Source organism: Canis aureus, chromosome 16, assembly GCF_053574225.1.
Source record: "Canis aureus isolate CA01 chromosome 16, VMU_Caureus_v.1.0, whole genome shotgun sequence".
Lineage (NCBI taxonomy): Eukaryota > Metazoa > Chordata > Mammalia > Carnivora > Canidae > Canis > Canis aureus.
The window spans coordinates 20,396,682-20,411,097 of record NC_135626.1 but is presented as its reverse complement, the minus strand read 5'-3'; the positions used below and the strand labels follow the sequence as shown (position 1 = coordinate 20,411,097).

Below are 14,416 nucleotides of genomic sequence, written 5' to 3'. Positions count from 1 at the left end.
AAAAGTAAATAAACAATACACTTTCCAATTCTGTAAGTGCAATAAAGAAAGTAAATAAGGGGATATGCAGCAGAGTAATGGGAGGGCTAATTATACAGGAATCAGAGGGAAATCTTCCTGACAAGGTGGCATTTGGGTCAAAGAGTGAAGGCTGAAACGGAATATGCACTGTGAAGAGCCAGAAAAGAGCTGTGGAGGAAGAAGGGACAGTGTGTACAAAGGGCTCAAACTGAAAAAACATTCTGGTGAGTCCAAAGAACAGAAAAATGTCAGAGTGGCTGGAGTACTAAACAAAGGGGAAGAGGTGTGTAAAGGGGTTGGAAGGAGGAGCAAAGGTCAGACACATAAGCTGTGGTAAGGAGTATGCATTTTATTATAAGTATAAAACAGGAAGCCACTGAAGAATTAAGAGAGGGGTACAACATGACTGGGTCAATATTTTTTAAGATTTTATTTATTTACTCATGAGAGACACACACAGAGAGAAAGGCAGAGGCATAGGCAGAGGGAGAAGCAGGCTCCATGCAGGGAGCCAGATGTGGGACTCAATCTCAGGACCCCAGGATCATGCCCTGAGCAAAAGGCAGACACTCAACCACTGAGCTAGGATCAACATTTTAAAATGAGTCATATGGTGTCTTTCAGAGATACATATTGAAATATTTACAGTATGATTTGTTCAGAATGATCCAATGGGAGGGGTAATAAATGAAATAAGACTGGCCATGATAGTGACAGACATTTTTGATTAATGTGTGGATATCCACCTAGAGAAATATCTCTAAATTTGTGTTTCAGTATATTATTTCCCATTTTCTCAATTCTTGTATTAAAAATGTATAAAACATACTAAATAGATACTAAAAAGAAAAAAATACAAGTAATAAAAGTAAAATTATCAAGTAGAAAAATGGGCAATGATCAAGAAATATTTTAACACATACTCAAAACAAAACAAAACAAAACAAATACTGGCCATGAATTGAGGCTGGTGAAAGATATACAGATGATAGAGAAAGATGATCCTCTTTACTTCTGAATGTGTCTGATTTTTTTTCAATAATAAAAAGCTTTTTAAAATGTGCTGGCCTGGGGGATCCCTGGGTGGCTCAGCGGTTTAGTGCCTGCCTTTGGCCCAAGGCGTGATCCTGGAGACCTGGGATCGAGTCCCACATTGGGCTCCCTGCATGGAGCCTGCTTCTCCCTCTGCCTGGGTCTCTGCCTTTCTCTCTCTCTCTCATGAATAAATAAACAAAATCTTAAAAAAAAATGTGCTGGCCTGGATTATAGCAGTAAAGATGGAGAGAAAGTATTCAAATTTGAGATATATTTTAGAAGTAGAACTAATAGGGCAGCCTGGGTGGCTCAACAGTTTAGCGCCGCCTTCAATCCAGGGCATGATCCTCGAGACCCAGAATCGAGTCCCACGTCGGGCTCCCTGCGTGGAGCCTGTTTCTCCCTCTGCTTGTGTCTCTGCCTCTCTCTCTCTGTGTGTCTCTATGAATAAATAAATAAAATCTTAAAAAAAAAAAAAAGAAGTAGAACTAATAGGAACAACTGGTAGATTACATATGGAGGTTGAGGGCAAGGCAGAAATCAAGAAAAACACATAGGTTTCTGGCTGGACAAAATGAGTAGGCCTCCTGAGATAGAAAAGATTCATTGGGGGGTGGGGGGGGAGTAGTGGGGAGCAGGCAGGGAATTAAAGATTTTGTTTTAAACAGATTAAATCTGACAGTCCTATGAGAAATCTAAATGGGGATTATCAAAGAGAGCTAGTCTAGTAGGGAACTGTTATTTGTATGACCTACAGAGAGCTTGGAGAGAAAGCAAATCATCTTGCTGAAACTCCAGATAGCAAAAGAAATTCTTGCATTTATTTACCCCTTACAATGATTATGCATAAAGGGACTATATATATAGTCTGTATCTATATAATCCACATCTATATAACCCAAATATAGATTCCTAAAAAAGCCAGGAGGGTCTCTCCAAAAATGTAGTGGTTTGCAACTAAAGGTGTGCACAAAATAATTAACAGAGCTTAAAAAAATACACATGTCCAAGCCCTACTCCAAACGTACAGATTCTAAAACTCCAGGGGTGGGGTGGGGCAAAGGCATCTACATTCTTTGAAAATACCTGAGGTGACACTAATGGGCACACCTGAATAAGAACCACTATGCTACCAGTCCAAGGAAGTCCTAAGGAAAAATATTTGTGCAACAAATATAAACTTATGAGGCTCAGGAAAGAAGTTATTGGGAAAGTGTAAGGTCCATATAGTAAAGAAACAGGGTGCCTGGGTGGTTCAGTCAGTTAAGCATCTGCCTTCAGCTCAGGTCATGATCCCAGGGTCCTGGGACCAAGCCCCACATCAGGCTCCCTGCTCAGCAGTTAAGTATGCTTCTCCCTCCTCCCACTCGTGCTCTCTCTCTCTCACTCACTCTCTCTCAAATAAATTCAAATCCTTAAAAAAAGATTTAAAAAAAAGAAAGAAACAGCCCCTCTTGGGACAAGTCAACCACAAGAAAAATAATTATGTTTATATGATTCAAAGAGGGAAAAAAAACAGCTACACCTAAGAAAGCTCAACTTGATCTTTGAATGTCAAAAGCTACCTTCAGATGATACCAAAAAGGCCACAGAATTCACCACAGAATTTTAGGAAGCTATCATAGTGAAACTTATTTAATTCAGGAGTCCAATCTGATGCTTGATAGATCCCAGAAAAACTGCCTTCTCTGAAAAGTCCCTTCTGAAAACAGCTCCAGTGTTCAGCAAGAAGAGCAAGTGTCAGGAGCATATAGCTGTGAACTCCTCCAAGGCAGCCTATCTGATACTCCCTTCTGTGTGATGGAAATGATCTCTATCTGTACTGCCCATTACTGTAACCATTAGCCACAAGTAGCTAGTGAGCGCCTGAAACGTGGCTATTCCTAGGAATTGAAATTTTAGTTGGATTTAATTTTACTTAATTTGAAGTTAAATCGCCACAACTAATTAGAGTCTACTACAGTGGACAGCACAACTTCTCAGGTCACTGTCTCCTTTTTACCTTGTCAGGAAGTCACATCAAAGTTTAAAACTATGACAAAGAAGAGCCTTAAGAGCTTGAGACATAGCATATAAAATGCCATCTCAGTCACAAAGTCTCCCTCCATAAATACATGAGGCAGGGCCAATGACCATGTTCAACTGTTAAGCACCAGATCTTTACAGTTTCAAGGCACAAAAATGTCCAATCAAAAGAGAAATCTAGGGCAGCCTGGGTGGTTCAGCAGTTTAGCGCCACCTTCAGCCCAGGGTGTGATCCTGGAGTCCCGGATCGAGTGCTGCCATCAGGCTCCCTGCATGGAGTCTGCTTCTCCCTCTGCCTGTGTCTCTGCCTCTGTGTGTGTGTGTGTGTCTCATGAATAAATAAATAAAATCTTTAAAAAAAAAAGAGAGAGAGAGAGAAATCTAAAAAATTAAATAAAGGACCAAATGTGTACAATACACAGTTATTAATCTGACTTCCCTAATGTTTAAAAATGCCTAATAACACGTTCCATTAAATAATATTGCAAGAAAAATTTTTAGTTTACATTTTGACTTAAAACTTGAAACGTTTATATCCAGAACTATCACCCTGCTCAGAAAAACATAGAAGATGTGTTCTCTTACTTCTTCCCATCACATATATACCTTCCAAAGAATTTCAAAGAAATTTCCCTCTCTGCATTCCTAAAGATCTCTAGTGATCTCTAGAGAACTTATAAAGCACGTACACGTGTGTTATTTCACTGCCTTCTCAAAATTACCACATGCAGCCAAGACAGGCATTAGTGTCTTCTCCACTACAGACGAGGAAGTAAGGCTCAGTCAAGTCAAATGGATATGTCAGATCTCAAAGAGCACTTGTTTTCCTCCCAGTCCCATGACATCATACACACCACCTTGTGAGCAATCAGTGACAAGGTGAAGCCATTCCTCACCCAAGTGGCATTTCCACAGAGAAGGTACAACCTATACAAGTGAAGAGGAATTCTAAAGTGGAAACTTCTTAAGCAGTGGGTTTGAGAAAGAGAAATAATATAATTACCAGAATAGTTAATGTCTGAAGTTGTAAATCATTATAGTACCAGAACTCTATTTTATGCTTTGCTTCCAAATTTATGTGCTGCCTCAAATAATTCCTCCTGAAATCAGTGTGTGTGTATAAATAAAGATCTATAGGTAAAGTAAATGTGGTAAAATGTTAACTAGTGTATTTAAGTGAAGGGTTTACAGGTATTCATTGTACTATTTCTTGCAACTTTTCTCTAAGTTTGAAATTTTTCATTATACAAAGTTCAGAAGGAAAAAAAAAATACCTGCTGTCTTTGTCCGTTCTTTCATTTATGAGAGGAATCCATCGACTTGTTACCTAAAAAGAAAATTAGTAAGAGCTAAGCCACAATGAGGATCTTCTCTGAAAAATACTCTGCCCTGGGACCGCTAAAATTCTAAACTGAGGATCAATTTTAAAAGTGCCCCCATTGAAATTTAACTAAATATAGTAAAAAAAAGTCACACGTCCATACCTTATCAATAGAATGTTTGTTGTTAACTGCATAAACTATGCAGATGACATTAGCCTACAAGAAAAAAATAAGAAATTAATGTTTTTGGGTTTTTTTTTAAGATTTTATTTTTTTACTCATGAGAAACAGAGACAATGAGGTAGAGACACAGACAGAGGGAGAACCAAGCTCCATGCAGGAAGCCCAACATGGGACTCGATCCCAGGTCTCCAGGATCATGCCCTGGGTTGAAGATGGCGCTAAACCGCTGAGCCACCCGGGCTGCCCTAATGGTATTTTTAAACAAAATAAATGTAAACATTAGCATTTAATTGCCAACTAGTTAATATATTTGGGCCAAAGAAAGAATAAAATTTGAAACCTAAAAAAACCCCCAAACTTTGCATGCCTCAAAGAGGAAAAAGTTCCTAAGGACTTATTGCAGAAATACATACTCAAAGTCAGCAGTAACAACAAAGAATTGAAAAGACCTAAGTCAGAGAATGAAAAAAGTAGTCTCACAAAATCATCACAATTTTCCCACAAAAAAAACCCAACAGCTATTTTCTTTAACTCACCTGTGATATCTCTTGATGAAGCTGTTCATCACTCTGTTCTGCTTCTACAAATGACAAAGTCAAAAAAAGTCCATTATTTTAAAAATTTTCATAAAAACTAATGGCCAAGCTAACTTCTACATGGCATACATCCAACATCCCTCATCTCTTATGTCATTTATATAGTGTAGTGCCAGATGAGGTGGCAAAGACAAGGGCAAGCCAGCAAAAAGAAAGAGCTGGACTATGATAAGGAAGCTGACTGGCCCTGGAAGACAAGGATAACTCAGGCACAGAAGAGCAGAAGGCATTGTGTGATAAATCTAGGCCAGCATCTGATCCAAAATTGAGAAGGGTCAGGCCAAAGGGATCAGAAACCCAAGCTAGAGGACTAGGTGCTGCAGTCAGAAGCCCAGACAAAGAGTCCATACACACAGGGTCAGAAGGCCAGGTGAGAATCTGGACAATACAAGCTAAGAGCTTGTATCTTGAGAGAGCAAGCCCCAGAAGCAAAACCAAAGCATGATAGTGAAGAGTCAAGAATTCCCTTGCTAGCGCTTATCTCTGGCTGGAATGGGTCTCAAATGGTAGATGTGCATATAACCCTACAGTGCAGGAGATATGCATGATCACAGCTATGATGAAAAAGCATACAAATGAATAGTCTTGATTTTGGCTCAGGTCATGATCTCAGGGTCAGGAGATCAAGCCCTGCATCGGGCTCTGCACTCAGTGGAGAGTCTGCTTGAGATTCTCTCCCTTTCCCTCTGCCTCTCCAGCTTGTGCTTGCACTCTCTCTAATAAATCAATCAATCAATCAATCAATCAATCAATCTTTAAAAAAAAGAAAAAAGCATACAAATGAAGAGGAAAGCAATAACTGACATTAATTTGGATTACCTTATGTTAAATATTTTCCCCAAAAAATGCCTGTTATTTCTGACATACAAACTAATACCATAAATGAATGCAACAGAATTTTAATTTATGCTAAATAACTGGCCATATCTTAAATATCTTTTCATATGTTGAGTAATCAATGGGTTATGGCTCCAATTCCAATGCTGAAAAAGAATAATTCTGTAAATGAAGCAGGTTATAAGGCTAACTGCAGCAGAGAGCATCCAACCCCCTCAGCTTTGGGTATAGTGCAATCTAGTAGCCAGACATGCAAGCCACGTATGTCATTTTTAATGTTCTATTAGTCACATTAAAAAAAAAAAAACTAACAGGATGGGGTGCCTGGGTGGCTCAAGCATCTGACTCTTGATTTCGGCTCAGGTCATGATCTCAGGGTTGTGAGACTGAGCCCCATGTTGGGTTCCACCTGGGCATAGAGCCTGCTTAAGACCATCTCTCCACCTCTCCCTCTGCCCCTCCTCCTTTAAAAAATTAAAAAGGAACAGGTAAAAGTACATTTTTATTTTACCTAAGATATCAAAAATATTAAAATTTCAACATATACTCAATGAAAGAATTATTGAGATTTACATTCTTTTTCTCATACCAAGTCTTCTAATTCCACCTGCATTTTATACTTACAGCACATTTCAATTTAGACTAGCCTAGTTTTAAGCATTTTAAGCATGCAATAGTCATAATGTATTGGACTGGGCAGTCCTACAGTCCTAGGTAGGAATTTCACTTTTAGAACATGTGGAATACCAACTTAGGAAAACAAAGTATTACCAATATAGTTATACCTTTCTTACAGATTTTATTTTCTAAAGCAGTTGTAAATGCACAGCAAAACTGAGTAGAAAGTACAGAGATTTCCCATATAATTCCTGCCCCACATAGCCTCCTGCATTATGAACATCCCTCATCAGAGTGGAATATCTGTTACAACTGACTCCCAACATGAGGCTCGAACTCACAACCCCAAGATCAAGAGTTGCATGATCCAGCCAGACATTCCTTTAAAAAAAAAAAAAAAAGAAGTCCCAGAACAAAGCAAAATACTTTAATGATTAAAAAGTCAGTACTAGTGGGTAGAAAAATTTTAAATTATTAAAAGCAATACAAATGTGCTTCTGTTACCATATAATGTAAGCAAGCTTACAACTGTTTTAACTATTATTTGGGTAGGAGACAAAGGCTGATAAATTAAAAAACAAATTTAGAACTCAACAAATTCTGAAATTCAGAACTCTTTCTGCATCATCAGAGCATTCCTGAATGCCTGGTAACAAAATTAATCCAAAACTTATCTCTGCAAATATGCCAAGTCAAGGAGGGTAATGATTTATCTACTACTTGTCTTTTTTTTTTTTTTTAAGATTTTATTTATTTATTCATGAGAGACATACAGAGAGAGAGAGAGAGAGAGAGAGGCAGAGACACAGGCAGAGGGAGAAGCAGGCTCCATGCAGGGAGCCTGACGTGGGACTCAATCCCGGGACTCCAAGATCACACCCTGGGCTGCAGGCAGCACTAAACCGCTATGCCACCAGGGCTGCCCTACTAGTTTTTTATCATCTCTCTTTCCTTTTCATTATTATGGAACCCAACTTAGCAAATATGGGACTGAGAACTGCAAGATGGAGGCTTTATAGGGGGTATCGGGTAGGGGTTGGCAGGGAGATATAAATGAAACAAGAATAGTAAATGATTATTTACTGCCAAAGAAAAAAACACCTATCCTAGAATATTTTTTAAAGCTCAGTATATATACCTTTCTTGAGGACTATTAAATTAATCCTACAGCTTCACCCACAAGAGAATATTCATTACCTGAGTAATCTACGATGTGTGTTGGAACTCTCTCAGGGGTGACATCAGCTGGAATGGTAATTTCTTCTGCCCGGGGAGGAACCTTCATTTGCAAACAAATATAGAAAAAAAAAAAAAAAAACCTTTGGATATTATGAATCAAACTTGTTAACAGATCATGTAAATTTGTCTATATATTAGCCCCTTCCACCCATACCTGTCCTTACAAGATTTTTTACACTTTTGCCAATGCTTATTTTTGTGCTTGAACCCATGAGCCTGAGATCAAGACCTGAGCTGAGCTCAAGAGTTGAAAGCTCAACCGACTGAACCACGCAGGTGTCCCAATAAACACTTCTTTTAAAAAAGCATGTACAAAAAAATAAATAAATAAAATAAAAAATAAAAAATAAAAAAAATTAAAAAATTAAAAAGCATGCATATTTCTACCTGCATGGGCATAGGATATATTAAGAATACTTCAGATCTAACACAGCCTACCATAATATTTAAATTAATTGGTATTTCAAATATTTGATTTTTGAACTGCTGTTTTCATTCTATTTTGTTGAATGCTAAAGATATTCTACAAATGACAAATGAAGTTAATCCAAAGCAATCTTCAAATAAAACAATAAATTATCAAAATTATTATCTTCTAGAAGATAACTGATTGGCTACATAAGCCTTGCTTAATGACTGCATTTTCTAGAAAGACTATATGATTTTTTTTAACCAATTAAAAACCTCTTATCCACACCCAAGAAGTCTATGCTAAAATGACAAATCTAAACTCAAACTATCACAGAAAATTTTTAAGTATTATACTCCAAGTGATCACATGATGATACACTTCATTTCCCAAATTAAGTAATTACTTATTTAAGAGGAAAAAAAAAGCAAAAGAAACAATGAATGGTTCATGTGGCACTTGTAATTGTTGAAAACACTACCATATAATATATCAAATTCCTGTCTGCACAATGAAATTATACAGATACTCTAACTAAACAAGAGTAAAGACAGGGGAAATGCAAACTGTGAGGCTATAATACCAGTTTTATGAATAGGATAAAGAGAAACAACGTTCATCCCATTTGCACCCATCCTATTCCCCAAACAAAATTCTAACTTTACATAGGGCCTTAGCCAATGCTCCCTCATTTTGAACACAAATAGATTGCCAGTAATCATAAAACCACCTTGCTTTTGGTGTTACTCTACTATTATGAAGCTTATCTCATTTGAGACACATTATAATCATTTGAGGTAGACAGAGGTGGGGTGAATTAGTTTCTTCATTTATAAAATGTAAAATGACTGTAAAATGATGCAAAAATTAAAGGTTCTCAAATATGTGAGTTAAAATCCTAGAGGTTCTGATGTCTCAAACACTGGGGAGTGTCAGATGGAAGGCAGGTGGGCAGCCAGCCAAATATTTCATCTTTATTTCAACTAAAGGAATATTCACCTGTTTTATATTTTGGGCTTATGAATAACATATTATTTTTAAGAAAGGATTAATAGCTTACATGATCTCTAATATCCCTTCCAGCTCCCATTTTACAAATGAGATAACTAAGGCACAGAGATGACAAATGTCCTAGCTAAGATCAAAAGGAGGAAGAGCAAACAATTAGGTAAACTCAGATCTAGTTTGATTCTAGCTCCTGCAGTACATTGCAGGGATGTTTTGTATAAACTAGTATGAGCCCTTTTAAAGTCACAACTGTCAGAAAGGAAACACATGCCAATTAAAAAAAAAAAAAGCAGAATTTATTTCACTTTAGGCTCATTTTTGATAAATTTAAAAGACTTTAGATACAGAAAAGAAATAAAAATATTTACCTCTTCTGGGAATTCTTCACTGACCAGAGACATAATCAGTGATGTCTTCCCAACTCTAGCTGTGAAAACAAACATCATTATTTTAATAATAAAATGTTTGGGTACTACATAAGCTCAAATTCAGCAACAACACAGCAGAGTCTGTCACCCATTAGCCAAAATCAGAGGCATCCAAATCACCAAGTTTTAGCACAATGCTTAAAGTATATCCTTTTCTGCTTAAAGCTCCTTGTTGAAAACAAAAAAAAATTACCAAAATAAATAAAAGTAAAAATCTTCCCCCAAATTCCTCTTTACCAGTTTAATACATGTAGTCTCCCAGATTTTTTTTACTTATATTAACATATTATAATAATTCACCACATAGTTCAATAATAGAATCCTGGTATTCATATTACTTTACAATCTTCCATTATCATTTAATTATGTCCTTGGGCAGTATTCCATGTCTGTATGTAAAAATCTCCTGGGAAGGGTAAAGGGACAGTTATTATGTAATGGACACAAACCTTTTATTGGGGATGATGAAAGAGTTTTAGATAGAAAAAGTGCTGTTGATTACACAACACTGTGAATGTATTTAATGTCCCTTAACCATACTCTTAAAAATGATTAAAATGTCAAATCATATGTCTTATATATTTTATCACAATTTAAAAAATAGCAAAGAGAAATCCATTTTTTTTTTAAATGACTGAAAGAAAGCAGTGACTAAAAACACAAGTCAGTCTCTGGAAAAACAACAAATGGCTGGAAAAAAGAGTACTGGTCAAAACAACTTAGAGGGTATGCTGCAAACAAGTAGAATGCCACTAGTAAAAGGACAGAGTGGATGGTTTGACAGGTATCTCCTGGTTCCAGTTTTTTTTTAAAGATTTTATTTAATTATTCATGAAAGACACAGAGAGAGGCAGAGACATAGACTGAGGGAGAAGCAGGCTTCCTGCAGGACTCGATCTTGGGACCCTGAGATCATGACCTGATTCTGGCTCCAGTTTCTGGGGATCTTTTCAGCTTACTTTTCAAGTAGCTGACTATAAGATAACATTTCCCTGAATTCTGACCATGTCAGTGAATCAGAGCCCATCATCACAGAACTGCTGGACTCTGGTTATCAATGTCAGCTTATCCAGCAAAAATTTTCAGATGGAGAACCTGGGATCCAGAAACAGTGATTTTCTCAAGATCTCACTAAAGATTAGCTGCAGATTTAAGATGAAAACCCATCTTCTAAGCCAGTGTTCTCTTTCTTATGACACACTTTAAGAAAATATTGTTAAAACAATAATACAGAGAGGGAATGATGGCCCCTATGGTCAGCAAACACTACATACACAAATTCTATATAAATTAATTGAAATATTCAATGATTCACTAGTGACTAATCCAGGAGCTCTGGGTCCAGTTTTTTGTTTTTGTTTTTTAACTCACTGTGAGAAAGTATCAGACTTACAGAAAAATTGCAAAACTAGTACAAAGGAGTCATGTCTATTCTTTAACCAAAATCCTCAAATGTTAACATTATACCATATCTGCATTATCATTCCTTTCCTCTCCCTCCCCCGACTCCATGTATTTTTAAACCACTTAAGAGTAACTTATAGACCTGATGCCCCTTTACCCTTAAGCGCCTTGTATGTATTTCCTAAAAACAAGATCATTCTCTTCTATAACCATGGTGTAGTGTCAAGATCAGGAAATTAACACAATGCTATTATCTACTGTTGACCTGACTTCACATCTCATCATTTGTCCCATTACCATCTTTCATAGAAGAGAAAAATCTTTCTCGCCAGGTCAAATATTGCATTTGGTCATCACATCTCTTTAGTCTCTAGTCTGGAAGAATTCTTTAGTGGTTTTTATCTTTCATAGCTTCAACATTTTTGAAAAAAATACAAGTCATTTAATTTGTAGACTCTCTCTCAATTGGGTTTGTATGATATCACCTCATGATTAATTTCAGGTTTTGCACTCTGAGAGGAATGCCCCAGAAATGATACTGTATCCCTCAGTGTATCACAACTGAAGGGAGATGATGTCAATTTGTCCCATTATTGGTGAAGTTAACTATCATCAGCTGGAAGGTGGTGTCTGCAAGTTATTCTCTTTCCCTTTGTAATTGGTAAGTATCTTGTGAGAAAGTAAGTTCAGACCATGCAAACACTCTGTTTCTCACCAAACCTTTGCCTCCCGGTTTTCGCAGTCATTCATGATTTGTCTTGTGTTGCTATAGTTGGCTGCTAGATGGTGATGATGATATTTCTATTTCTATCACTCCTTCTACATTACTTTGCATTCTACTTTAAGGAAAAACTCATTTCTGATTCATATCAACATGATCTCACGGATTCCTACATTATTCTACATGTTAAACCCATTATTATCATTACTTGGAAGCTCAAATTGTTCCATTTTACTTGAAAAATGACATTTATGTAGGTAAAAATCAGCATTACTTATATGATCCCATTTTATAAATACATATGTATTCAACTGCGAAAAAAAAAAAAAACCCAGAAGGATCTATACACCAACAGCAGTCATCTCTGAAGCAAATGTAACTGTAACTTTATTTATGCTTTTGTACTTTTGCACATTTCCCCAATTTTCTACAACAAATATATACAATTTTTGCTACTGGAAAATGTTAACAAGCATTTTTTTAAAGATTTTATTTATTCATCATAGACCTAGAGAGAGAGAGAGGCAGAGACACAGGCAGAGGGAGAAGCAGGCTCCATGCTGGGAGCCCAACGTGGCACTCGATCCTGGGTCTCCAGGATTGTGCCCTGGGCCAAAGGCAGGTGCTAAACCGCTGAGCCACCCAGGGATCCCAACAAGTATTATTTTAAAAGTCACGTTTTGGTAGTAAAAATTGGTATATTCTAAATTTACAGATGGCAAGGGTATCTGGGTAGCTCAGCTGGATAAGTGTCCAACTCTTGATCTCAGTTCAGGTCTTAATTTCACAGTGGTAAGTTCAAGGCCCACACTGGGTTCCACAATGGGCATGGAGCTTACTTAAAAAAAAAAATTTTTTTTACAGGTGACAACTAAAATTTACCTAAAGGTTGACATGTTAAATGCATTCTTTCATCCTTTCAACAAATATTTCTTGAGCACTTCTATATACCAGGCACTATTCCATGTGCTGATCAAGGCACTTGGTCTTCCCTATTTTTACATTCAGAGAGATTATATTCCAACAGATTTATGAGGTTTTCACCAATAAAGAACACTCTACACATCAGGACAAAAAGGAAAAATTCAAAAACTGGCCATCCTTGATTTACCCTTTCTCTGTAAATGACCATTCAAGCTCTGCCAAATTTTCCTTTGAAAAAAATTTTTTTAAAGATTTTATTTACTTATTCATGAGAGACACAAAAAGAGAGAGAGGCAGAGACATAGTCAGAGGGAGAAGCAGGCCCCATGCAGGGAGCCCAATGTGGGATTCGATCCCCAGACCGTGGGATCATGTCCTGATCCGGGGGCAGACACTCAATCACCGAGCCACCCAGGTGTCCCTTCCTTTGAAATTTTTAATATTCATTCCTTCCTTTATGTTCCCACCTTTCTGTAATTATGGTACTTTTTAAAAAAGATTTTATTTATTGATTTGAAATACAGAGAGAGACTCCCCCAGAGTACAAGCAAGGGTAGCAGCAGAGAGAGAAAGAGAAAGAGAAAGAGAGAGAGAGAGAGAGAGAGAGAGGCAGACTCCCTGCTGAGCAGGGAGTCAGATGCAGGGCTGGATCCCAGGACCTGAGCCAAAGACAGACGCTAAACTGACTGAGCCACCCAGGCACTCCTGTAATTACTTTTACTGAAACACTTCCCACTCCCAACTTTCTACCCCCTCCTCTAATCTCTCCTCTTATTAAAATCCATCAGCAATACAAATGTCAACCCATCTCTCTAAGACATCTTTTCATTTTCTAACTCATCTGATCAAAAGCCTTGACTCTCAATTACCTACCACATCAAGGTGAAACATTCTGCTGGCCTTTGAAAACCATGCATAATTTGACCCCACCTCATCTACCTAATCTCATTTCCCACTACACCCACATACACAATTTGCTCAAATAAGGCAGTTCTGCTCTGTGTAAGCACAAACAAGTTATGATGAATTTTGCCTCCTCACATAGTTTTCTTCACCTGAAACATCATTCATTCTCTCTCCTCTGCTTTTTCAAATGTTAACCATCTCTCAAGGACAGCTCAAAATCTACCTCATCCCTATAGATAGCCCAGGGCTACTGCAGCTCCCCCCCTTCCTTCTTTGAACTACTCTGTGCCACATAACTTACATCAAACTATTATGAATATAAGGTGCATACTTAACATGTATGCGTCTACATTAACATAATAATCAAATATTTAATAAACTGAATCTTCTAATTTTATGAGTGGGAAAAAGACCTCTAGTACATCAGACAGACTGAATTGCTTTCACCTTTCCCATGCACACACACTGCCACTTAGGAAATTAAGTTCCACCTCATAGAGTTTCTGGAACTATCCCATTCAAAGCTTTTCTTAACGGCATCTGAAAAGCTGTGAACAGTAGGTAACTTCTAAGGGGGAAAATAAATCCTAAAATTACTCGTTCAATTTGTCTTTAATAGAAAATAATTAATGCTGGAATTTCCAATAATATTAAAGGAGGGTGTGATATAATAAAGAATCCATCTGGTCTTCATCCCCACCCAGTTCCTAGCACAGAGTTTAAAAATCCCTTGGAATTAG

At 37.3% G+C, this 14,416-nt stretch overlaps 1 protein-coding gene across 10 annotated transcripts in view; it reads right to left on the bottom strand.

Moving 5' to 3' along the window:
• RHOT1 (ras homolog family member T1) overlaps positions 1–14,416 on the bottom strand; it is a 63,663-nt gene that overhangs the window by 35,664 nt on the left and 13,583 nt on the right. For all 10 annotated transcript variants that reach the window (XR_013354184.1, XR_013354183.1, XR_013354186.1 and 7 more), the window contains exons 2-6: positions 9,662–9,720; positions 7,835–7,916; positions 5,123–5,166; positions 4,566–4,619; positions 4,356–4,408 (exon numbers count right to left, since the gene is read on the bottom strand). Coding sequence is in view for 6 of the 10 variants with exons in the window: in XM_077852126.1 (XP_077708252.1) it covers positions 4,356–4,408; positions 4,566–4,619; positions 5,123–5,166; positions 7,835–7,916; positions 9,662–9,720 (292 nt within the window). In the remaining 4 variants the exon portion in view is untranslated. The remainder of the gene's footprint in view (positions 1–4,355; positions 4,409–4,565; positions 4,620–5,122; positions 5,167–7,834; positions 7,917–9,661; positions 9,721–14,416) is intronic.